General features: G+C 35.4%; 1 protein-coding gene across 1 annotated transcript; it reads right to left on the bottom strand.

Moving 5' to 3' along the window:
* Positions 1–11,450: 11,450 nt before the first annotated feature.
* LOC140752795 (uncharacterized) lies at positions 11,451–15,992 on the bottom strand. The gene is made up of 6 exons (XM_073087145.1): positions 15,869–15,992; positions 15,623–15,776; positions 14,116–14,247; positions 13,325–13,431; positions 12,464–12,551; positions 11,451–11,577 (listed from the first exon to the last, which is right to left on the bottom strand). The coding sequence occupies exons 2-6, from the start codon at positions 15,726–15,728 to the stop codon at positions 11,489–11,491; spliced, it is 522 nt and encodes a 173-aa protein (XP_072943246.1). The 5' UTR covers positions 15,729–15,776; positions 15,869–15,992; the 3' UTR covers positions 11,451–11,488.
* Positions 15,993–16,312: the final 320 nt, after the last annotated feature.

Below are 16,312 nucleotides of genomic sequence, written 5' to 3'. Positions count from 1 at the left end.
CTATTGATACCTACAAACGCATCGTACATTTTAATGTTGTCAAAATATACAACAGCTTGAAATATTTAATAGAAAATACATATGTATGAAAATTATTATTTTTTGTATGGCCACACTAAAATATTATTTTATAAAAATGTGCAGAATATTAGTACCTTCAAACGTCTCATAAACACTAATGATATTAATACAAGACAACAGCTTGAAATATTACATACAAAAATACATCTGTATGAAAATTAATATTTTTTGTATGGCAACACTAAAACATTTTTTTACCAAAATATGTAGTCTATTAGAACATACAAACGCGTCATACATTATAGGGTCGTCAAAAATAAACAACAGTTTGAATTGTGACATATAAAAATACATACGTATGAAAATTATTAATTTTTGTATGGCAACTCTGAAATATTTTTTCACCCAAATGTTAAAACTATTAGTATCTATAAACGTCTCATACATTCTAATGATATCAATACAAGACAACAGCTTGAAATATGACACACAAAAATGCACTTGTATGAAAATTATTATTTTTTATATGGCAACACTGAAATATTTTTCCACCAATTTATACAGTCTACAAGTACCATTAAACGCCCCATACAGAAAACTGATATTTAGTGATGCTGGGCATGATGGTGGTGGTCTTTAAAGGGAGACAACAGCCCGAAACACCACATACAAAAATACAAATGTATGAAAATTGTTATTTTTTGTATGGCAACACTAAGCTTTTTTTTAATCAAAATGTGCACAATATTAGTACCTACAAACGCCTCATACATTCTAATGTTACCAATACAAGACAACAGCTTGAAATATTACGTACAAAAATATATATGTATGAAAATTAATATTTTTTGTATGGCAACACAAAAATATTTTTTTACCAAAATGTGCAGTCTATTAGTACATACAAACACGTCATACATTATAACGTTGTTAAAAATTTACAACAGCTTGTAATGTGACATACAAAAATGCACATGTATGAAAATTATTATTTTTTGTATGGCAACACTGAAATATTTTTTTACACATTCGTACAGTCTATAAGTGCCATTAAGCGCCTCATACAAAAAAATGACGTCAAATGGTGGCAACAGCTTGAAATCTTCGATAATCCTGTAGAAAATGCATTTGTATGAAAACATTTTTTTTGTATATGGCAACATTGGATTTTCGATTTTTTACATAGGGTCCATTTAAATTAAAAAATATCTCCCTTACATTACTTATATTCTCTGTCCACGGTTTCCGCCCAAGGACTCAAAAAGTGAAAATCGTGAAAAAAAATTCTGTATCCCAGTGTTGCCAGTTGATTAAGATGAAAATGGTCAAATGTCATTATGGCACCCAAAAAAAATAGTTCTGTGAAAAAATTTCATTAAAAATATTTCTCCTTCTACTTTTTGCATTTTTGAATGGAAAGTTCCAAAAAATGTATGAACGATGAAAAAAAAAACTTTACCTGGCAACACTTCGAGCCGAGCTCCGTGACCGCCCAGTACAAAGCGACTCGCTCAAATGTTGCCAACCTCAAAATATTTCACTTCGAAAAATGCATTTTTTCATACATTTTACAAAATGGCTGACACAAGGTGCGCCATCTGGTTTAAAAAAAATAATATTGCCATATGATAAAATTGAGGATACACTCCGGCCAAGAAAACAAAAATGTCGAAAAAATATTAATAAAACCATCGCGCTACGACCCCACGAACACACCTCGAAAAATGAAAGATTTCAAACTCAAATATCTCGGCGGCCATCTTGTTTTTCCAATTTTTTCTAATTTTATCGTAACAGTCGTCCCACAATTAGCCGAAAATGACACCATTCTCAGGTAGGCGCGCAGAGTAAAAAAAAAGTTGAAAATCGCAGGAGGGCCGCCATCTTGAATTTTGTATGTTTCCCATTTTTCCTATAACCACCATAATATACCGAAAAAATATCTCATACATTATTACTACCCCACACCAATAGTTTAGTCTGGGCTACTCGAAATGTCAAAAAAGTGAAAAAAAAAATCTAGTTCCCAGTGTTGCCAGTTTATTTGGATGAAAATGGTCAAATGTCATTACGACCCCCCTGACAAATACCCATGTAAAATATTTTCATTAAAAATGTTTCTCCTTCTACTTTTTACATTTTTGAATGGAAAGTTCCAAAAAAAGTATGAACAAAGAAAAAAAAACCTAAACCTGGCAACACTTCAAGTCACGCGCCACAACCGCCCCATACAAGGCGATTCGCTGAAATGTTGCCAACCTCAAAATATTTCAATTCAAAAAATGCGATTTTTCATACATTTTACAAATTGCCTGACGAACGATCCGCCATCTGGTTAAAAAAATAAATAAATCCGATTTGGTAAAATTGAGCATATATCCGAGAAAAAAAACGAAAAAAATCAAAAAAATATTAAAAAAAAAACATCAATGCCACCCCGCAAACACACCTCGAAAAATGAAAAATTTCAAACTCAAATATCTCGGCGGCCATCTTGTTTTTTCAACTTTTTCTAATTTTATCGTATCAGTCGCCCTCAAATTAGCCGGAAACGATACCGATCTTGGATAGGTGCAAAATAAAAAAAAAAGTTGCCCAGTCCAGCTCGGCCGCCATCTTGAATTTTGAAAGTTTCAGATTTTTCCCATAGACACGGAGGCAAATAAAAAATTCCACTCCTACATCAAACCCACCCCCCACCACTCCTTCAGGTCGAGGAAGTCGATTTTTCGTAAAACTGAAAAAAAATTCCTGCGGCCAGTGTTGCCAGTCGACATCGACGAAAATGGTCAAATGTCATTACGACAGCCAAAAAAAATATTCCAGTGAAAAATTTTCATCAAAAATATTTCTCCTTCTACTTTTCATATTTTTGAATGAAAAGTTTGAAAAATGGTAAGAGTGGGGAGAAAAAAACTCAAACCTGGCAACACTTCGGACCGAGCCCCACGACCGCCCCGAACAAACCAAATCGCTCAAACGTTGGCAACCTCCGAATATTTCACTTCAAAAAATCCGTTTTTTCGTACATTTTACAAATCGCCTAACAGACGACCCGCCATCTTGTTGAAAAAATAAATAAATCCAATTTGGCAAAATTGAGGATATATCCGAGAAAATTTAAAAAAATGGCAACAAAATATTAAAAATCCCAAGAGATACGACCTCCCAAAAACACCTCGAAAATTGAAAAATTTCAAACTCAAATATCTCGGCGGCCATCTTGGTTTTTCATTTTTTTCCAATTTCATCGTAACACCCACCTGAATATTATTCGAAAAAGAAACAAACATCAGCATAAAGTAAATAAATAAAAAAGTTAAAAATTTTAAATCGGCCGCCATCTTGAATCTATGGCATCTCATATTTTTCCCTTTGCCTCGGGGGGGAGAGGAGAAAACCCGCCATAGACAACAACGTCGCTCCTAGACGGCATCATGGAGAACGGCATGTCAGTCAGTCAGTGGTAAGTTCAGGATTATATATATATAATAATGTAAACAGAATCAATCAAAATTTTTGTTGGAATTTAATAAGGAATTCTATTGACTTCCGGTTCGGGAAGCGAACTAAGATCTTTGGGATGCGCTGCCTGCTTTCGAGGACAATAACTCTGAAATACTCAGTAACATTTTTAATTGCTTAGTCATTCAATAATATTCAACCAGTTATTACAAAGAATTACCTAATATTACTGTATATGTGTTTTATTTATTTTGAATTTTTATTATGTTAAATAACGTATAACTCTCATTTATACATTAAAAAATATTGAATCAACTAAGTGGAAAAATGATTGAATCCATTTTTATGTAATTAATGTGATCTTATTTACACATTTTTTGAAAAAAAGTATAGTGGAGCGACCATGGAGCCTTGAAATACTAGGAATATTACCAAAAAAAAATTATAGACTCGAAATAAAGTTATTTTTTCTTATTTTTTTTATCAAAAGTATGTAAATCTACCAATACGCACTTGTCCAGCGTGGTGGACTATGGCTAATTCTGAAAGGAGACCCGACCCAGCAGTGTGACAGTGATGGGTTGACGATGACAATAATTGTCATCTTAAAAACGTAATTTTGCGACATTGACTTCCGATGATGATAATTAACATGTTTAATGACATATTGATAGTTACGTACTTAGAGAAGATAGATTTTTATTAATTTTATTTTATAATATTAAATCATAGATTAGTAAAGATTACTCATTCCTAACAAGAAAATGTATCCAGTTTTGAGAATTGAAATAGTTGCGTAAAAAAGTTTTGCCACGTCTCCGTGCTAAAATCTCCCTAAAATATTTAAAATAATGATTTATTTGTTATGTAAATTGTACATTGTAATTGTAAATTACGCAGTATTAGTTATTTATTCGTAAATTTTCTCTAAAAATGTGTTTATTTGTCAAGAATTCAAAAAAAGAACTTACTAAAATAAGCCGTTTGTGGCTTCATTGAATTTCAAGGCGGCGAAGTATCTTTACTAATCTATGTATTAAATTAGCAAAATAGCATGCAGTCACCTGATGGTAAGTGACTACTGCACCCCATGGACATCTGTAGTGAATCCCAGATAAGATTAGATTTCTACCTCAGGTCTGCCACAAATGAGGACTAAGTTGGAAGTTGGAACACCGCGGATAAGTATGTCTCCCTTACCACATCCTTTTAACACCGCAGCTCTTTCTAAGTAGGTACCTTTTTTTTTCGAGGGGGAACCCTTCAAAAGGTACCCGACGATGTGGGAGCGACTCCAGGTTAAGCGGGATTTTTATCGCACTAAAACCCCCCCGGTGGCCGTCCTCAGCGCTTGGTGGAGATCTCCGGGATCTCCGAGGGAACACAACCGGAGTCCTCCGAGCGCGATGCCCCGATCGGGCGCTGCCCTGGGGGGAGCACTTTTGGCTCCTCCCACACTATCTGGTGTTTATGACGGTGTGCGACCGCACATTCCCGGGGTTGCTTGCTGGACGGTTCGAGCTCCCACTCCTGTCGCCCGCAACCCCGGAAGCCCCCTTTTAATCGCCTCTTACGACAGGCAGGGGATACCGTAGCTCTATTCTATTCCCGGGACAACAGGGACAAGGAGAGACATACCTACGTATTTATCCGAGACATTCCAACTTAGTCCTCCAGAATAGCAACGTATCTCTAGTCGATCTCAGGTAGCACCCTAATCTTTTCGAATTTCTAATAGGAGTTAAAATAACTACAGATATGAGATGGACGGCATTAGCCTTACCATCAGGTAAACTGAATGCACCTTTCCTACGTCTATATTACAAGAATACGGATCAACAAACTCCATACCAAACAATTGCAAAAGTATTACCAAGAGGAGCCACGAGTAAGATCGCAATAATTTTCCGCTCAAATGATTATTATTGAATAAAAACTGTGCAAAACTGCTTTCGTATCGAAAACCGTTGTTACAGCTCGCCATGGTGGACCTGCCATGACGTTATGCAATGTATTTTGTGGTTTTTAGGGTTCCGTACACAAAGGGTAAAAACGGAACTATTACTAAGCTGGCGTCTACCCGTCTGTCACAGGGCTCTGTCTCTTAAAGCGTAATAGATCGATTCCTTAAATTTCTACAGTGTGTATTGCTATGGCCACTATAATTTCAAATATTAAGTTGAAATACGAGTAGTTTGAAATAAAAGGGGGTTTTCGGAATTTTTCGCATTGACCACAATAGAAAGACAGTTTAAATTCTGACAATTCATTTTTATTACTATACGTTGTTATGGATACAAATACATATAATAAATATAAATAAAAAAAATAATATTTTTATTTTTCTTGGTGGCCATTCCATCTATATTGAATGATACGTTGAATATATTCGTTAAAATTTACTTTTATTTTCATGATACAAAGGTACTTTAGTAATTGTCATGCCCACACAATTAATAAAAACTAAAAACAACATAAAAATTTAGTGGTACGGAACTCTGTGTATGCGTGTTCGACTCTTATTTGGCAAATTATTTAATTTGTTTCATCAGATAGGGCATAGAGTGAAATCTCTAGTAGACCGCACGTCTAATTTGAGATTAAGGCCATCCAACACAGCCATCGATCGGGAAACTTATAACTTTCAAAGGTTTCGAATGTGGTAGAAGTGGTAGAACCCTTTATGGCTCGACTCCGGCGGTAACACCGCCACACCTGTTTCTGTCTAATAACAACAGTGTTAAAGGCTGCTGTGTTCTGGTTTGAAGTGTGGTAAGAGACATACTTTTCCGAGGCATTCCAGCTTAGTCCTCAGGAGTAGCGGCGCATCTGTTGCCGACCGCAGGTAGAAATATCTAATCTAACCAGCTGACCCGGCAAACGTTGTCTTGCCATATAAATAAAAAAATGTTAAGGGTGAACAACCCTTATCACTTAGGGGGTATGAAAAATAGATAGTAGCCGATTCTCAGACCTACTGAATATGCATATAAAATTAGGTGAAAATAGGTAAAGCCGTTTCGGAGGAGTACGGTAACTAACGTTGCGACACGAGAATTTTATATATAAGAGATTTAGGGTTGATTTCAGATGTCCATGGGCGACAATAGCCACTTACCATCAGAATGACTGCAAGCTTTACTACTTCTAAAATATAAAAAAACTTAAGCATCAAATAAGCAAACACACTTAGAAAATAGTTATTTAAAACTGAACAATAAATTGTATAAATTCTAAAGTTATCTATCACTCCGAAGCAGCATTTCTGCATAATGACAGTTCTGTGGCGAGAAGTATTCGTGTTTTATTTAGCTTTCCAAACTCGACCACAGAATCAATTTCTTCACACTTTTATAGCGTAAAAACACGTTTTATTGCCTTCTGCAAACAGTTCATTCGATTCATAAACTGTTTTTATATTATAATAATAAATAATAATAATAAAAACATTTTATTGCCTTAAAAATTACAACAACATAATCTAAACTTAAAATTAAACATGTTTTTTCTTTAAATATAACATAATAAAAATACACAAAAGAGATAAAAAACAAAGAAATAATAATAATTGCTTACTACTTGTGGTTATAATCTAGGCAAAAGGAAGTGCCTCAGCTATTGCTACCACAGGATTACGATCCTATATATATGAGTATTACGTAAATTATTGCATTAATAATAAACAAATGAATCGTTAAATGATAAGAATTAAAAGGTCCATAGTCCGCTGTGCTGAAAAGTGCGTGATTGTAGACTTCATATACCTTTGAGAACATTTTTTTCAAAATTCTCTCAGGTACAGGTTTTCTTACGATTTCTCCTTCAACATTAAAGTCAAAATCAATTTCTAATACGCTACTCGTAAGTTTGAAATATTAGAGGTTATCATATATTATAACTTACTGGTAAGTTTGAAATATCAGAGGTGCCTGGGATTTAAACCTCTAATCCCTCAATCGAAAGCCCGAGTTTCAACCATGAGGCTATTACTCATACATATATTATATACATACATTTTAGTTTTATAATATAGAAATAGCTGACGAGCATGAAGTCCACCTGATAGTAAGTGGCTACTGCCGCCCATGGACATCTGTAATCAACCCCAGATAGGATTAGATATTCCTACCTGAGGTCGGCCACAGATGCGCCGCTACCCCTTCGGACTAAGCTGGAACGCCTCAGAAAAGTATGTCTCCCTTACCACACCCTTCAAACCAGAACACAGCAGCGCTTAACACTGTTATAAAGCAGAAATAGGCGTGGCGGTGCTGCCGGAGTCGAACCACAAAGATTTCTGCCACCTTCATACCTACATTCGGAAAACATTACCTTCCGCCGGGTACCAGGTGCACATACTACACCGTTTCCTCTCTCAGTTTAATCACACATGATTGCAGACCTAAACAGAATGTAAGCGATTTGCGAAAATGTGTCGCGAGTATAGCATCTAGAACAAGTACAGTGATGTGTCCCGGCACGTCATTATACCGCCGACTTAGATGAGTAAAATACATAGATTGATCACTAACAAGAAAGTGTGATATTATTGTGCTTCTTCAATTCATTTTTTTACTTTTACGTACCAATAATATTATGCTTTTAATTATTTTTTTTTCTTTTATGTTTCCTTTTTTTCATTTAACTTGCATGTCTACAACTATAATTATAGTGGCATTAACCTAGCTAGCCCTTAATATGTTTTGTTGAATCTTAACTTTATAAATGTACATTATGTTGGTGTTAAGTAAATAAATAAAAATAAATACTTAACGATTAACCGTCGTAGAATCAACTTACCCTGATGATATTCCGTTTTGGAGCGCAAACGCGTGGTGTTTTATTTTTATTGCTTTCAATTTCAAGACGGTGAAGTATCTTTCTATTTCACTTATCAAAGACCGCCGACGAAACCGTTTTAAACATACACTCTGTAATCTGATAAAAGCTTGGATAGCGGATAGAAACTCTCAGGCAGGGCCGAGGCTCAAGCCCCTGTCTCGAACGTCAAATTTTTTGAGTAATATGTACGTTTTAGAAATGAGTTATCACTTGCTTTAACGTTGAAAGGAAAACACATTGAGAAAAGTCTGAGACTTCTTTAAAATTTTAATAACATGAATACGTTTACATAAAATTTACGTGAACAGCATGTTCTTTTTATAACATTGAAGGGCAGGACAGGTTGAGGACTAAGTTGAAACGCTTTGAATAAGTATGTCCCTTACCACACTTCAAACCGGAACACCGCAGCGCTTAAAATTGCTGCTATAACAGACATAGATGTAGCGATGGTGCCGCCGGATCGTACCATAAAGAGTTCTACAACCTTCCTAGGCCAGTTCAGTACAACCTTTAGATAGTAGGTACATAAAAATTGATTGATATAAAGTTCAATTTCGCAAACAAGAATGGGATTAGAAAAGAAAACCACAAAGTAATGTATGAATATCTGTTTATTTTAAAACCGATTATAAAAATGTACTGAGTTTAATTTCTAAATATGTATTACTGATATTTTAAAAGTATTAATAGGTAGGTACACGCTACAACTTAAAACTATGACGTATGGAATTTTTAGAAAATGCTATGATCAGCTCTATGACAAAAATTTCGTAAGTTTTATGTTTACTGGAAGCGGCTAATAAGGTAATGATATTGGTTAATGATTATAAAGTTACCTACTAGTTATGGTTCATTAAAAGTGAAAACTTCTATCTTCTATATTGTTTTTTGTATTAAATTAGATTACTATTAATATTTTAGTAGATATGTGGATATAGCGATATGTCCAACAGTGGACTAATTATAAGTATTATAATATATTTGCATAAGGATCACTACAAACAATAAAGGCTTTTCATATCTACATAGAACGTGTCGTCAGACAACATTTTCTATACAATATGTTGACAAGCACAGCCCGTGTATAAACACGTTCATACACATTATATGGAATTAAAATCGGTCCACTAACGGCGGAGTAATGCGTGTACATACATAAAAAAAAAGATACCGGCCGAATTGATAACCACCTCCTTTTTGAAGTCGGTTAAAAATATGATTTTGTTTTGCCCCACAATGTCTCTATAGATATAAATGCACCAAACTCGAAATTTCCAAAAAGCGACACTTATTTCGTTAATCGATTAATGTGATGAACATAAATTAATATTTAATTAATAAATAACTATTAAAAGTAATCGAAGACTTCAGTAGATTACTATCTACTCGATTAGGGTTATTCGATTATTTCATAAACGATTAACATAAATAGGTAATCGATATAATTTTTAATGTCCATGTGACTTTGTATTGAATAACAGATATAAAAGATAAAAATATTACAACTAATATGAACACATTTAAATTCGAACAGAAAAACGAAATAAGTTAAAATAAACCTTTATATTCCATCGCACCATACATATTATTACAATATAACAAGTTATATAAAATGGCAGTATCATTGAATACGATTCGTTAAAAAATGGCAGCACATGCATTCTGAATCGCGCTATGAATTTTTTTCAATGGAAACTTTTGGAACATATGAGAAAAAGAAAAGCGATTTTTTACAAAACCAATTGCCAACCAAGTTGCCTAGTATATACATAGATTAGTAAAGATACTTCGCCTCCTTGAAATTGAATGAAGCCACAAACGGCTTATTTTAGTAAGTTCTTTTTTTGAATCCTTGACAAATAAAAACATTTTTAGAGAAAATTTACGAATAAATAACTAATTTACGTAATAATTACGTAATAAATAAATAATTATTTCAAATATTTTAGCGACATTTTATCACGGAGACGTGGCAAAACTTTTTTACGAAACTATTTCAATTCTCAAAACTGGGTACATTTTCTTGTTAGGAGTGAGTAATCTTTACTTATCTATGAGTATATATTGTAAGTTTTGCAGATAGCTATATTTTTAGGTATGATGTTTATGATACGATGATTAGGTATACCTATATTTTGATGAATGATTATGTATTAGTACAAAAACGAAGCCACCCATTTCTTAAACATCACTCGTCTCCGTCGTTACAGCCAAAGGAAAGAAGTACAACGCCGGTGAAATAAATAACAGAAATCTGTTTAATATTTTCTTTTACTTCAAAATGTTCATAATATTGTAACATTAGTTTAAAATCAACATGAGAATCTGCTCCGGCTAATAAATATATGTATGATATTATATTATTAAAACGTGTCTATTATGTCTCAGGCATAGATATCTAAAAATACTAAGTCTACTCTATCTAAGGCCCTAGCAGACTAGCTTTGGTAGTGTGATTTGCGTCTTTGCGACTACATTATTCTTAAAAAATGTGCTCATCAACATATAGATTTTAACTTATTCACTGGTTTCGATTTCTTCCCGAAAATAGCTAGTCAAAAGCCCGTAATTAATAATGAATCTATCCAATGTTTTGACTACCAAAGACTGTACTACTTACTCCTGAGTACTCAAAGTAGTCACATTTGGATATTTGATAGCTAAAGAATAGATTGGTTTAATAATAGGAGTCAATTATTACAATATATTAATAGTATTATAAATAAAAAAATCATAGTGATTTTTACATATTTAATGTAAGTTACACTATTATTGCTGTATAGTATCACTCTCCCTCTCCCACATCTTCCTCTCTCTTTTTTTAAGGCAGTTGTTTCCAATCTTATCAACCTTACACCCCCCCTCTCACCCTATTCAAACTCTTTCCATTCATCCCCCCATCTCCTCTCTTCTCTATTTTCTACTCCCCTAAGGAGGGATCTTATCTCCTTCTCTCCCTCTCCTCCCCTATTCTCCCTCTGTTCCAGTACTCTCTATTTTCATATTTGCTCTGCTCCATTCCACTCTCCTTCTCCCCTGCCCCTCACTTCTCCCCCTGTCACATTCGCCCCTATTATCACCTCCACTCTTCTATCTTCCAATCCCCCCCTCTCCACTCCCCCCCTCCTTCTCCCCCCCCCTCTCCGTCGCCCCCAGTCTACCGGCCACAGCCGCCGCCCCCACACTTGGACCGCTTGGGCGGGCGGTACGATGACGTCGATGCGCCCGCACTTAGCGGCATGTAATCTGCCATTGATTAAAACAATAATAGGTTTTAGAAAGGACACAATAAACTAAAACAGTAGAATACACAGTGATCGAGTTTTAACGATAGTTTTAGTAACGACCTTTTATCTTAAACAACATAACCAACTGTGTTAAAACTGTGGCCGACCTCAGGTAAGAATATATGATCCTATCTGAGGTTGATTACAGATGTCCATGGGCGCCAGTAGCCACTTACCATCAGGTGGACTGCCTGCTCGTCTGCTACTCTTATATTGTAAAAAATAAAAAAATAAAAAAGTCCTATCAGTAAAATATTCATCTAAAGCATTTTTTGTAATATTGAAGTAATGAAAGAGCATACAATCCACCTGATCGTAAGCTGCTGCCGTATGGACATCTGTAATCAACCTCAAATAAGATCTACGATCCGAAAATAACTCAGAGGATTCATTTGGAACCATCTCCATTGCCACATTCTTTAAAGCGGAACACATCATCATCATCATCATCATCATCATCACACACACCACGTCTATTTCTGCTAATAACACTGCTGTTACTAACAGAAATAGGTGTGGCGGTGATGCCACCGGAGTCAAACAAAGAGTAACCATTAAACTAATTCGTGTGTATCTATAATCTAAATAATATATAACTGAAAGGTGACTGACTGACATAGTGATCTATCAACGCACAGCCCAAACCACTGGACGGATCGGGCTGAAATTTGGCATGCAGGTAAATGTTATGAAGTAGGCATCCGCTAAGAAAGGATTTTGATCAATTCTGCCCCCACGGGGATAAAATAGGGGATGAAAATATTACTTCGAACGCAAGCGAGGCCGCGAGCAAAAGCTCGTATTATCATAACATTGTGTAATATCAGAGTTAAGTAGAGTCTCACCATCGTCGGCAGTGCCCAACTTATTCCCGGCCGCTGCCCCATACTTCTGCAGCCGCTCCAACGCTTCAGCTCGCTTCTTCTCTTCACGCTGGCAACACAATACAAATATGTAAATTCTAATATTTTTTTAAAGCGAAATTTGCTTATACGCCCCATGAGGGAAAATATAGTATTATTTGTTACGGAAATGCTAATGCTGGGTTATATTGTCAATTAGTCTGTTAATAGTAATAATAGTTAAGTCGGGATTCTTCTTATAAGTGTCTTTGTTATATTTGCCTGGTCTTACGTAAAAGTTGGCTAACTATATATTATGTATATGTTTGTGTTATTGTGTGTGTAACTATTGAATGCAAACGTGCGTTCGTCCAAAAACAAAACAGTTATGCCTAGTGGTTAAGAAACTCGACCTCTTGATCGAGAGGTACGAAGTTCAAATAATCAATCAGAAAAAATATCAAAGTTATGTGCGTATTAGAAATTAATTATCACTAGCTTAAACGATGAAAGAAACATCGTAAAGTAACATGCATACCTGAGAAATCTTAAATCAAAGGTTTCAAAGATATATGAAGTCTATCAATACGCACTTGGCTAGCATGGTGTACTATGGTCTAATCCTTCTCATTCTGAGAGGAGATCCGTGACCAGCAGCGGGACAGTAATGGGTGGACAAAAATAATAACATGCGTCCTCCTTAAGAATTACCTGTGTTAACTACGTGCGAGAGAGGAGTAATAGCTGAATAGAGACAAGAAAAACAGGAGGGAGGGAGGTTTATCTCCTTTGTTTGTCCTTGAGTAGAGTCGAGGGTTATAGAGGGGAGTGGGAGGAAGTGCGGATAAACTAGGGAGTGTATACCTCCTTCTGTAGCTCGAGGGCTTGCTGTGAAGCTAGCTGCAAGCGCCGCTGCTGCTCCTCACGAGCGCGCTGCACCGCCTCCTCGCGGGCTAGGGCTAGGTCCGGATCTATAAACATACAAGTTGATTTGTATGATGATCATAGTAATGATATTAGGTTGATATCAAATAATATCGAAAATATATCGACCTTGATGAACATAGAAAAAATATAGGAATATTCAAACATCACTAAGAAATTAATTAAATAATAAAAACCATAGACAAAGCATTAACATTTAAATACTCTACCAAGCAAGTAATGTTTCTCTAGATTCTAGATTATGTTTTATTTTTCCACTGAATTAGATAGAAGATTTGTCATACGAACTTTTTGTTTTTTAACAACATTAGTATAATGTATGTAGTAAATTAAAAATTTCCACTTTTATACATACATACATACATAAATCATAGATTAGTAAAGATTACTCACTCCTAACAAGAAATTGAAACCAGTTTTGACAATTGAAATTGTCACTATCATCTATATTCCTGTTTGAAAAATATTAAAACATGTAGTTTTTAGATCATTTACTAATGAAACGATATTTCTCTGCACTTTTTCTTTGATATCGTGTTTTCGCACCACTTACCTGCACATGTCGACATTGTATGGCAGCCGTTTAAGTCATTTAATGGCTTCCTTCAATTACAAGGCAGTGAGATATCTATACTTATCTATGACATAAAACGCGAAACAAATTTTCTTGCTTTTAAAATTAAAACACGAAAAACTAAATTTAAGCTTACCTTTTTTATAAAGAGCATCCCTTCGCTTCTCGCGGAAGAAGTCTGTATGTTTGTTGATCAAGTAGACGAAGTAGGCAGCGGCCAGCCCCGAGAACACCAGCAACCAGCCGTAGGACTCTAGGAACTGGAGCACTGTGGAGAACTAATGTTATAGTTTGCAAACTTCTAGTGCGCTCTGAAGTTGTTGCGCACAGGTTTAGTTAGCATGTACTCTGTAACGTAAGTGCACACTAACGCAGCTATGTCGCTGCGGGCGAGAGCGGGCAGCGGGGGGTACTGGGACCCCGCACTGTTTTCGTCCCTATATATCTACAATTTGCTATAACGACGCAACATGTTTATAACATAGGAGTAGTAAACGAGCATGCAGTCCACCGAATGGTAAATTACTGCCATATGGACATGTGTTATCAACCCCAGATAAGTTTAGATTCCTACTTGAAGTCGGCCACAGCTGTGCTACCCTTGAGGATTGAGCTGGAATGCCTCGGAAAAGTATGTCTCATTAACCAAACCCTTCACACCCTAACCTAACCTAACCAGAACACAGCTCGTAAAACCACTCCTAAAAAAATGCTTTCCTTTTTTTTTGCCTAAATAACTTTGAATTAATTTGTAATGTCCGTTACTTATGTTAACAAACCCTTATCTTGTTGACACAGATTACTGAATCACAACATAAAACTAAAATTCAGTGACCTCCAATAAAACTCATACATATTTCATTTGCATACAATTATTTGTAGAATCTACTAACAACTATTACCATTTTGATCAATTGCAATGTCATTGCCCCTTATGTAGGAAAATAAAGCTTTTATTCAACATATAAAAATATCAATTCAAATCAAATCAATACTCTTTATTGTACCCAATAAAAGAAAATACATATAAAAATAAATAACTAAATTAACAAATAATACAAAAGGCAGTCTTATCGCTGACCAGCGATCTCTTCCAGACAACCTTTAGGTGAGGAGTTATAGTAGGGATGAATAGAAAAATAGGTAGGGTTCAAAATAACAATATATTTGTGAAGATGATAGAACCCATTCTGGTTCCACTCCACAGCAGCACCATAATACCTATTTCTGCCTTATATATTGTAACACTGTTGTATTCTGGTTTGGAGGCTGTTGTAAGGTAGACATACTTATCGTAGATGTTCCAGTTTAGTTCTCAGGGTTTCGCCGGGTTATTCGGTAATCATGCTGGGGATCCACTTTATTCTTACTATTTCTTACTGTCTTATTGTGAAGCTTGTATATGGACAATATTAGATTTTTTGGGTTTCGTAGACAAGATGATGAGAAAATTTAGATAACGTGATTCAGAAACATGTCTGGACCTGACTTCAGGTAGAACTTCTTATTGGGGCTGACTGCACTACTATAGGCAAGAGTGTCACTCATCATCAGCTGGACTGCATACTCTTTAGTACTTTCATTTTATTATACAAAATTAAACATTATCTCTATTTATTTGACTAATCGATATTGGAACTTACAGAATGTAATCGGATTAAACATAATCCACGACGTAGTTTTTGAAGCCACGATATTCTCCACGTACGGAGAGTCCTCCTCCTCCACCAGGCCGTCCATTGGATCCATTATCGAATATTATCGATAGACTCTGTTAGCTGTGGGTCGACTTCCCGTCTGTAAATATGGCGAAATACTTGCGAATATTACACCCAAATATTTTGTTCAAAAATCACTTAACAACAACTTTTTGTTAATTTGTCGTTTACCGTATTAGTTTGTATTTCAAAATATTGAATTTAAGTTATTTATTCACGATCTTCGATATAACATGACGTGTATAATTCAGATTTCCAAAACACCTTGTAACTTTGACAGTGACAGCTGACTGACATCATTTAATTATTTTTTAATTTTGTTTTTAAGACCTCGGCTTCTTGCTTTTTAGCCTAAGCAAATGCTTTTATTGTAAAACCACCGTGTCCGTACGTATGCATAGAACAGGGGTTAACTCTGGTCGGCCGAGTATACGTCGCTCACGCCCATCTCATGGGCACGCTGTATGTGGCGTTGTTCAATTCCTTAGCGCTTTTCTGCAACTCGTCAAGAGATAACGCACATGTTTCTGAATCACGCTATCAATTTATTCTCAATATATTGTCGATATACAAGCTTCGCACTAAGGCCGTTTGTCCACCGCCACCGTCACCGAA

This window comes from Epargyreus clarus, unplaced genomic scaffold (assembly GCF_041222505.1).
Source record: "Epargyreus clarus isolate Ecla_fem2 unplaced genomic scaffold, WU_Ecla_fem_2.2 ptg000025l, whole genome shotgun sequence".
In the NCBI taxonomy this organism is placed as follows: domain Eukaryota; kingdom Metazoa; phylum Arthropoda; class Insecta; order Lepidoptera; family Hesperiidae; genus Epargyreus; species Epargyreus clarus.
The sequence above is the reverse complement of the archived record's forward strand: the minus strand, read 5'-3'. Positions and strand labels throughout refer to the sequence as shown.